This window comes from Fistularia commersonii, chromosome 16, assembly GCF_037954325.1.
Source record: "Fistularia commersonii isolate RoL2024-O1a breed Wild chromosome 16, RoL_Fcom_v1.0, whole genome shotgun sequence".
In the NCBI taxonomy this organism is placed as follows: Eukaryota; Metazoa; Chordata; class Actinopteri; order Syngnathiformes; family Fistulariidae; genus Fistularia; species Fistularia commersonii.
Window position 1 is genome coordinate 6,147,763 of NC_141299.1, and position 10,721 is coordinate 6,158,483.

The 10,721-nt window shown below is 40.9% G+C and overlaps 1 protein-coding gene across 3 annotated transcripts; it reads left to right on the forward strand.

Annotated features, from left to right (window-relative positions):
* Positions 1-414: 414 nt before the first annotated feature.
* On the forward strand, positions 415-8,360 carry vamp4 (vesicle-associated membrane protein 4). Of its 3 annotated transcripts, none has more exons than XM_086161993.1 (9): positions 415-634; positions 1,286-1,420; positions 2,369-2,470; positions 4,395-4,441; positions 4,625-4,675; positions 5,191-5,291; positions 6,781-6,860; positions 6,970-7,021; positions 7,113-8,360. In XM_086161993.1, the coding sequence occupies exons 2-9, from the start codon at positions 1,418-1,420 to the stop codon at positions 7,136-7,138; spliced, it is 462 nt and encodes a 153-aa protein (XP_086018119.1). In that variant the 5' UTR covers positions 415-634; positions 1,286-1,417; the 3' UTR covers positions 7,139-8,360. The 3 variants fall into 3 exon arrangements, with proteins under 3 accessions (XP_086018119.1, XP_086018120.1, XP_086018121.1); XM_086161994.1 differs by having other exon boundaries at positions 1,290-1,420; XM_086161995.1 differs by lacking the exon at positions 1,286-1,420.
* The last annotated feature ends 2,361 nt before the right edge of the window (positions 8,361-10,721 follow it).

Consider the following 10,721-nt stretch of genomic DNA (forward strand, 5'->3'; position numbering starts at 1 on the left):
GAAAAGCAAGTGGTACAGACATAATTATCAATACTAAAGTGTTTATTATGAGAGAAGACAAAAATCTACAATGTGGTGGCTTACAGACCAAGTATTCAAAATAAAAACTTCACATACACTCTTACTGGGACATTGATTTCAGCCGCAAAATGCAATAAAATATGACACAACTTGTCATTGTAGCTTCATGTTATTGACGATTACATTGTATACTCTTTTCATCAGTCTAAAAACAAATGAGAATGACAGATGATTAAGGAATTAACAATATAGAAGTTGGTGTGAAGAAGTCATTTTGACATTTGGGTTTGGGCAGAACCATTTATATCTTACAATTGTATCATATTTATATATCCTTTGAAGAATGCAGTATATGCTGTGTGTGTGTGTGTGTTTGTAACAGCAGCAGTTTATCTCCTCCAGTTCGTTTCTTGGTCAGCTGACTCAGACGACGTATAGACGCGAACTGCTAACATCCATTATGAAAATCTTATCTCATCTTTCGGACATAATTTGAAATGCAGTGACAAAACCCACAGTGTCCTCGCAGATCTCGGAACCCTGGAATCATTCTTGGTTCAGTTTGAGTTCTCATCGAGGGCATCGAGGATCGAGTCTTGCCAGGAAACAGCAGGTAGCCAGTTAGCATGCTAGCTTCGCTAGCTTCCTTAGCTTTGCCGGGTAGCAACATTTATCAATGGTCCAAGCGGCCTATCTGAATTAGCCGCATTAGCTGCCGGTTAGCGTTGTTGACGTTTATACTGAGCTATTCCCGTCTTTCTTCCTACTGTTTTAATGGTTGCAGCTGTGGCAGATACTATTGTAGTATCTTTAATTATATTCAAAATTCCACACTAGCTTAATATAAAAAAACGCTCCAATATGAGCGAGTGATAGTGTCTGAAATAGCTGTGCTGCAGAGATGGCAATTCAATTTGAAGCCACGGTTCCTTAAGAGACCTGTAATGCAATACTAAATAAAACAACTTTTAAATTGATGATGCCCCTATCCTCCTCAAACCAACTGAAATGAAACTCAGCAAATGCTACAAATCAACCACTTATTTACCAACAAATCAGTCCTTAATTGTCTGTCATGATGCAGCTTCTCTTCAGCTTCACGATTTAGACAGCCATTGTTATTATAGATGAATCCAGTTCATGTTTAGTGGCTGATATTCAGTCCCTCACTTTTAGAGGTTGATTATTCCTCAGTTTTTCTCCATATGTTAGACTCAGCTTCACTTTCTCCTGTCTCTGCCTCTTGACTTTGTCACTCCTTCAGATAGGGCCCTGTCCTCTGCCTCTCTCCTTTACTGGAAACCTTTCCCACTTCTGGATGCCTAAAGGCCTTTTCCAATCACAGTGCCAGTGAAGGACGCAGAGAAAGCCTCATTGTCAGACTGAACTGGATTCAATGGTACTTCTAATTATTAAATTAAAGAAGATGGATTGTGACATTTACGGCAATCTGATGATTAAAAGTAGATCACAGGTTCATGTTGATGGTGGAGGTAGTGTAGTGGTGTTGTTGTCACACAGCTTTGAGAAGTATAAAGAGGAAAGAAAGAATGATGTACAGAGTTTGCCTGAGTTTCAACAGGCAAAATAACATTTTCCACCTTTGATACATGAAGTACTTTCCTGAAGGCACACAGAGTTGAAAACATTTGTTTTTTTTTCAGCATGAGAGATCTTCTACCTAATATTACAATTGAGTTTAAATGCTGAGAATCAAAACTTCTTGGTCTCTGTTGTTCTTTACCTTCTTTAGATGTAAAAAGATGGCTGAGAAAGGAAAATAAAGCATCTCAATGTTCAATCATCAATTCAAGCTGTATATCAGGAATGCTGGGTGCCTTTTTAAAAAAAAATTGGCATCTGATTTAACATGGGACCGATCAATACTGTATAGCAATTGCATTGAATAGGTTTCATGATAATACCAGATCATAGACATATTATTTAATTCTGTCTCTCTCTCCATATGTGTGTGTGTGCGTGCGTGTGTGTGTGTAATATATATGTAATATGTGTGTGTGTGTGTATGTGTGTTTGTGTGTGTGTGTGTGTGCGCTTGACGATGTTGTCATTTCAAGGCAGTATGGAAAAAATATGTTGTGGTGTGTAATAAAATAATAGATATATTGTCATATTTAGAAGCCACCTGGTAAACACCATTGAATAGTCATATTGATGCAAAATATCCTAACAAAAAGGGCCATTTTCTTTAATGCTCAAATATGAACTGAATTAGCTTCTACAATAGAACTCCTTTCTTTTTTTCCATTAAGATCTGAAAAATCCCACATCGGTTGGGTGAATTTCAGTCTAAAATCCTAAACAAAGTACTTGTACTGTACCACAGAGGGAACCAGATCAGGAGGAGCAGCCTGAAGAAAACATGCCACCCAAGTTCAAACGACACCTCAATGATGACGAAGTCACGGGATCAATTCGGAGTGAGAGGGTGAGACACAGATACATTTTGTGTTTATTTTCACTGACAGCATTTCTAAGAAGTGGGTTGTGACTTGACTCAATCTGTTTGATGACTAAAAATTATGGAAATGTAAGAATCCATTGTTGCTTTAATACTATCAAACATAGGAATAGCTCGCTTTGTTTTATTTAGAATCTCATGTCCATCTAAGAATCTCATGGCGTTATAAGATGCAGAATCTGCCTGAAGACACTCTCATCCTCTATGAGTAACTATGAAAAAATCAAGTTAAGGCAGAATTATTAAAAATGACAGGTTATTTCAAGACAGCCGTCTTTTGGACAGATATCTGGTCCTGATCACGGGAATAATCTCTTGCCATGTTCCTCAGGGTTGATGTCCTGTTTTATCTTAATACTCTTTTTTTTCTGTGTTGTTAACTTGGATCAAAGCAAAGTGTTAAAAGCGAAATGTGTTATAAAACACACTTAATCAAGCCTTCTCCGATTAGCCTTTACCTGAGGTAAGACTGTGCCTCCTCTTCTCTGGTAATTGCTTACAGTTCTCCTCGTCTCCCATCATAGACGGTGGAAAGAAAGAATGTCATTACAGAAAGATAGTTACCTACCTCAATCATGAATTCTTCATGAATACCTATCATGCCCTCTCTTTTACTTTTTCCTATGACAGTTACACATCCTTAGCAAACTTTCTCGCGCTTCTCTCTCCCATCTCTCACATCCCTTCTCTCTCCCAAAGCCACCTCTCTCCCATTAGCTTAGCACCCATTGGACTTGCAACCTAAAATTTTGTGAAAGCCATATTGTGACTGCTGCATTTGCCTCATTGTGTGTTAATAAAGTTAATACTCTAGAAATTATTACATTACCTTATTACTATTCTGGTGGCAAGTAAATATCTAAAACTCTGCTGACAAAACATCTGGATGCTGTGATTGCATGCAGTGCTTGTGAAGAAACCCAAGCTCAGCAGCGCAGTACTTCATTTTATTAACTAATTAAAATGGCTACATCATGATGCCATAATCTTATAGTTTTCCTTGTTTTTTTTTGCATCTATAAGCAGGATAGCAAGAGAACAACTTATAATATTTTGTAAAAACTCTTGCTTGTCGGATAATCTATACCCGGCTCCTGTGACACAGTCAGATTTAAGTAAGTGGAAAGATGTTGTCCCTGAAGACCCTTAGGTAACGCTGATTTAAGACGTATCATTAAACCGCCCTGGTGTCTCCTCTCAGCTTTTTAATGGCATTGGAATCAGCAGGGTTTAATTAATATCTGTGGTGTTTTCTTAGAAACCAAACACTGAGATGGATGTTGCACCTGCCTGGAGGAAAGCTTGTGTTTCAAATCCTCCCTCTAAACTCATGGAACAACATAGAGTAGGCTAAATCTGTAGTCACAATGGAGACCTTTTTTTTCTATAGCAGTTAGCTCACTCCTCCTGCCTACCATCCAATCAGAAGCATGCTCATACTGTCCCCAGTCCAATTCCCTTGTGAGGGATAAAAGGTTCCTTTACCTATTCTCTATGAATAGCATTTTACACAAAGTCCTGCCTGAAAATGTAGAAGCTTGCAGTGATCAACCACTGCGGCAGCATATGGGTGACATTGTTATCACCTTGTGACACAACTTGCGGTCTGTGTGTCACCAGGGGAAACAGTGGTCCTATTGGCAGCACTGTAGTGAAAACCACAGATAATACTGTGTGCTTAGCCCAGTCTCCACATTACATTTTTTAAAAAACAATTTAAGAATAGGTGGTATGAGTGGATAGGATAATATAGAACTTTATTGGTCCCTTGAGAGACTCCCTTATGGAAATTGTGGTAGTTATTCAAGAAGATGAGCAAAGATCCTTGTTAATGAGTGTAAATATTTGTGTCCTCACAAAGCAGTGACCTCTGACCCTTCTTCTTTAATAGAGGAACTTGCTGGAAGAAGACTCTGATGAGGAGGAAGACTTTTTCCTGTGAGTTTGAGTGGAAACATATTCATCTGGGAAATGCTGTAAGATGGATGATATACAAATTATGTACATTGTACAGTATATATGTGGATCACCAAGTTTAAAAGATATATCAAATGCAAATTGTTGACTGGTGGCTTCTAAGTCTTATTATCAGCATTGACTTGATCCATTCCTGCTTCCCAGGAGAGGGCCGACAGGACCAAGATTTGGACCTCAGAATGATAAAATCAAGCAGTAAGTACAAACACATCCCACACCACTACCGGAAATCAGAGCTCAGCATCTCATTTCCAGCACACGTGTGTTTTGGCATTGGTGTAACTGTGGCTCATCATGTTTACCAGATGCTCAGGTTGGTTGATTGAGTAACCGTAGCGGTAATGTGCAGGTTATTGTGTAACCTTCCCACAACACCCCAGTTTCTTCAAGCTAGTGTCTGGACAGGAACTGCCAGAGAACAGAGGAGGACATTGTTCAGACATTTTGGCACCCCAAGTTGTTTCTCAAGAGTCTGTTACCATTTTACTATTGTCATTGTTATGCATTAACATTGTAGTTGATGCCATTATGACAGCTTCCAGGAGTGCCTTTCAAATGAGCAAAGTCTCAATAAAAAAATGATGGCGTAACTTAAAAAAACAGGTGCTACTCAAATTTCCAGCCTCCCCAAAAAGTCTGACACCACTTCCCCATATCACCCCACTTTGATTTATAATTGGTGTGTCTTACATGCCAATCTTTGGTCGCAGGGTGCAGTCACAGGTTGATGAGGTGATCGACGTAATGCAAGAGAACATCTCGAAGGTGATAGAGAGGGGCGAGCGTCTCGATGACCTGCAGGACAAGTCAGGTGGGTAAATGCGGGACGCTTACGATAAGGACATGAATTATGAAGCAGTCATGGTCTGATGATAATTTCCATTTAATTAAACAACAAATGCGTTGTTAATCTCCAAAACCTTGGCCATTCTACAATCAAATACTTTAAGCTAAAGGAAGAAAAAACAAGTCACCCTTTATCATAAATAGTGTGGACATTTCTGCACATACTGGAAGAGCTCAGTTATAGTCTTGGTATGAAATACATTTCATAGAGTTGAGTTAGAAAGATAATAAAGGCAAAGTGTACCCTCTTTTGAAGCAGTCATACCATGTTTCCCCTGTGCTTCCCTCATGTGGTGGATGCTCTCATGCAATTACGCGTTAATGATATGTCCAGGTTTAGTGTTTTACCAGTTGTGTGTCTGGAAGCTTTTGGCAGCTCTCTCACACTCTCATTCTCACAGCCCAACTTTTATCCCACTCCGTGTAAATCGAGCAGGTGTGTGAAATGTGTGCATCTTCTCATTACGCAACCCAACACACACACACACACACACACACACACAGTGTTTCAAGGAGACATGCGGCGTCCAGACGCTGACATGTGGCTGAAATGTGACTCTGATCTGCCTTCATCTCGATATCCACACATGTTGTTGCCCATGTCTTTGTCATGACGACCAGCCAGCCAGCCAGCCCAGACAAACATCTGGAACATGTTTGCGTGTTTCGTGTGAGTTGCTATATTTGTGCGACAGTGGATGCAAGTGTGCTTGATCGCGTGTCTCCGCATGTCTCTTCCCTAAAAGGTGTCTTTATGTGAGCAGTAAAATAAAGTATGATTGACTTTCTGACCAATGTGCAGGTAAATTCCTCAAGATTAACAAGCGTCTTCTCAGAAGCCCAGTGTGACAGCCTCACTTTGTAGTAGCGACTGTTTATTAACCCGCACATGGACAGAGAAATTATAAACACATGACAAAGACTCCAAAGGAGGGAATTGCTCTTTGACTAGGAAAAACTTTGTATGCGATAGGGTATATAGCATGCAGTTTTTCCTTAGTTTCCTTTGCTACAGGGGTCTCAAACTCGCAGCCCGCGTGTCAATTGCGCCCCACGGGACGATAGTTTGTCACCCCCACCTTAATATGAAGGTTTACTGTCAGTGTGGTCCGCGAGTTTGATATTAATGGCACTTAACAGTGTACCATAAAGGAGGGGGCAACAAACTATCGTTCCACGGGCCACAATTGGCCCGCGGGCCGCGAGTTTGTGGCGTGTGTAACGTGTGTAAACAGCAATTCAACAATGATGCTCTGGTGCTGTCTGGAGAGGGATGAAAGGAGGAAGTTAAAGGAAGTGTATGATTTGGCAACTTTCTGTTTTAACTTTTTATGCCTACCCCCGACTTACATCTGCTCCAAGACTTGTTTAACTATAACTGCACAATTGCGCACAAAAAAAGTGTTTTCCCCCTCACGTGTCCTCACCTGCTGCACCCTCTCATGGTATTCCAGAGAGCCTGTCGGACAATGCATCTGCCTTCAGCAGCAGAGCCAAACAGCTGCACAGGAGGATGTGGTGGAGAGACATGAAGGTGGGTCTGATCGTCTGCGAGCAGCATTTGTTTCTTGGCGTGTCCAGCATGAGGAGTTACTCTGTATGATGAGGAATGCGATTCATCTGTGCCTTTTTTCCTCCCACAGATGAAGATGATTATTGCTCTCGTGGTGTTTGCTTTATTGCTGATCATTATCAGTGAGTGTTGGAACAGTCTCACTGTCACTCGTTGGTGTACCCCAATATGCAGGATCTACCCTTTAAAAAATGTTTCTAATTTCCTCTACAGTTCCAGTGATCCTGCGGTATCGCTAGTGTCTGGGGAGGAAGGTAGAGGAGAATCTTCCTCATCCTCTCAACCTTCTCTCCACACAGTCCTCCCCCAATGTCGGGGGCACCAGCCAGCCTCCCACATCTTCCTCGGTGTCAACCTGTGTGCCCTCCGGGGCCCGGCCTCAACTGGCCCTTCGTACAGATCTTATTGTCATTTTCACAAACACCTGATCTGAGATCAGTACTAAGGTTCGGTTTCCTTTCTGGGTGGGAGATAAGCTGCAGAAAGGGGACACAGGAGAAACAATATCTGACATTTTAACGCCGTTTAGGCAGCTCAGTCGAAACACAGACGCATTCCATGGTTCATATCACATGCAGGGCCCTGAACCCAGTGGTCCAGTATCCTCTATCATGTTGAATAGCCAGTGAACCTAGCTTAGCTTTCGCAGCCTTTTCCTGCGTAACAGCTCACATGTTTATCGTGGCCCCTCATGTACTCTCATGCTCTGACTGAAGGGGTGATTTTGTGAAACAAGCACATATCTCTGCCCAACACAAAAAGGGAACATCTGAGGTCCATCTGCAACTCAATGGTGGCTACCTTTATCAGTGCAGTCAGTCGGTATTTTCTTTTGTGCACGTGCACTAAAAAACAGAAGTGAACATCTCATGTTAACATCCAGCTTTGTAGCATTATTCTGTTATAAATCAAAGCTTTCAGTGCCTGTCATCCTCTTAATAGCTTGCAACGCAGTAGGGCAGGACCATCTCAAGCCTAAGAATAACTCTTCTTCACCCTGAACCCTAAACCTCTCACCTTCCTTCCTGGTTGGGTTGAGTTCTGGGCCAGGTTGGTCACGGCTTTCCTACTTTCCTGCTCATGACATTAAACTGTCTCTCACTCTGCAGATGGTTGTGTTTTGTCTGAATCCCATTTCATCTTTTACTCTCTGTTTCATTGTTCTTAGTTCTGCTGATCATTCAATATGATGCTTTGGATAGGCTCTGGTTCTTCAGTTATCAATGAATATGTAATATAGGGACAGTTTATCTCTACCTTAAAGTGATGCAAGAGAAAAGGAAGTTTAGCTGTGAATCTGTATAATACATAAAACTATGTTGTCATTTTATTATTGCCACTGTAATTTATTTTAGCTGTAAATACTCTGTAAGGATGTACATTACTCTGGCGCTGCATTTGATGACCATGATTTACTGTTTGTTTGAGTTTTTTTTGGCTCAAAAATAAAGTGATTTAAAAGAGCATTTGTTTGATCTGGTTTAAACTGGTCAGCAGTCGTCAGTGGGAGCCAGAGAAGGGGGAGTAAAGATGGAGTGAAGAGCTGGAGGAAGACCAGGTTTGGACGGAAAGGTGGATGGAAAGAAAGACGACTTGATGGAAGATGTGGTATCAGTGGAAGATGGGAAAGAAATTGTCATGCCATCCCTTCACACAACCACTTTGGATTGAGGTTTTGTTTTATCTGCTCTCATTACCGTGACTTTTATAGATCTGAAAAATTAATGGCCGGATAAAGTTCCAAGATGGCATTAAACTAGAAGGGTCTTGGCCCAGGGAATCATTATTGTTCTGACAGACGCTCTTGTTTTCACCCTCAAAGCGCACTGCACACACACACACACACACACACACACACAGAGCTCTGCTTAGCCAACACTGCCCTGATCCCACAGAAGGGTGAACTTTATATGGGGACACAGGGATCTTGGATTTCATTGATCTATGGCAAATGGGTTCCGTGTGGGTGGTTTGTGTCAGGTGATGGTTTTAATTTAAGCTTGAAAGATAAAGGGACAGGGGTAGTTTGGGGATGCTCAACATTTATTTCATTACCTCTTTGTGTCAGTGTGACAGTAGCAGTAGCTGTAGATTTTTTATCAGTATTCAATATATACAGAGAATGATGGGTTAATCCTGTTGAAAATAAAGTTGGCATTTACAGAATCTTGAAATATTGAGATATGACCATTTAAATGACATTTATAACAACAATTTTTATTTGATCATTTTGACCAATTAATATTTTAGTCATATTAAATAAAAAATGTAATCAACAAATATTTCTAAAATGGGTTTGCAGTTTTTGTGGATATTGTGGATATTCTTAATGGTGATGAAAAGCAAATTTTCAATACAGGACTTCCTTTGCTCTGCTGGTGTCAATATTTGGATGACGCATTTTAATAAGCACTGTCATTCTGCTGTCTTCTCACATCGAATAAAACATAGAATATTGTTGCTTTATCAAATTAAGGTTAATATTGTGTATTATTGTAATTTAATATTAAATTATGCAGTAATCACTTCGTTTTTTTAATTAATTAAGTCCACTCCAGGGCTCCATGCTGATTAGTAAATCGATTGCCGTTTATAAAAACAAATCAATAAAATAAAACGGGAATCCAGGTGTTTTGTTTTTCCTGTCTTACTGAATTCCGTGTACCGAGAAAAATAAATCTCATATTACATTACATCTATAAGAAAACGTTTGATCATTTCCGCCCTCACTCCCACATTGGCAGCGTAGGATGTTTTGGTCCTCTGCAAGGGTCTCAGACGTGATTACTTCAGATTCCAAGCATAGCAGCGGTTATATGAGTCCTATGAACATGACTTAAATTCATGAGGAAGAAAAGAGACATTGTGCCAAGCAGTATTATGCAGTCACACACAGCCTGTCCTGTGTCTGGAGAAATATGGGTGTCGGAAGAAGAGCTCCCGACCTACATGCGATGCTTAAATCTATTTCAATAGAATTCCAGAGGGCCAAGTAATCCTCTCAATATCCCAGTTTCCCTTCGCAGCGGCTGAACTCGTCGTCACTCTTACTTTCCCAGAAGCTCCTCTTATTGCTATAGTATTTTTTCTTCATCCTCCCACTGGTATTACTCACGTCTTCCCCTCTTTCAGTGTATTAATTCAGTCCATTGTGTTTGTCTCATCACTAATATCATACCCTTTCATACTTGTTTACAGGTACCCATGGGGGCTAAAGATACTGTGAATAATCTTGCAAGTGTGTGTATACACATTTCCCTTGCGGCCCTCTTCCTCTCCGCATCATTTGCCTCCTGACCTTGTTGAAGGGAACGATGTGGGTCAGGGAGCTGATCAGCAGAGATGGATGAATAAGGCTATGACCTTGCATAGCAGTGTGGAAATAGGAGGAAATAAGAGGAGGAGAAGAGACCAACCAGGAAATGAGGGTGAGATGAGGATTGTTTGGACTGGAACATGTGTGTCTGCACACCTGCCTTGTTGCGTGCATCTCTTTTTCACTCTCAAGTCACTCGTCTTGCCCCTGCGAAAACAAAAAGCCGATCGTCCTCCATCTGGTGTAAATGTGGCAGCGTCCGCCACATTTCTCTGTAAAGTGATAATAGACGCAAAGAGACAAGGAGCGTCAACAGGGGGACCGGGACAAATCCAAGATGGCAAGTGACAGAGAATAAGATCGGGAACCGATTTTCTGACAACCCGCTCATATCACATTAGATACAGAATAAAATAGAGTAAAATGAGTGCTCAGAGAGGATTTATGCTGTTGTGCACACGGTTCCAGTCTCAGCTTGGACATATCAGGCTGATGTTGGTTTTCCA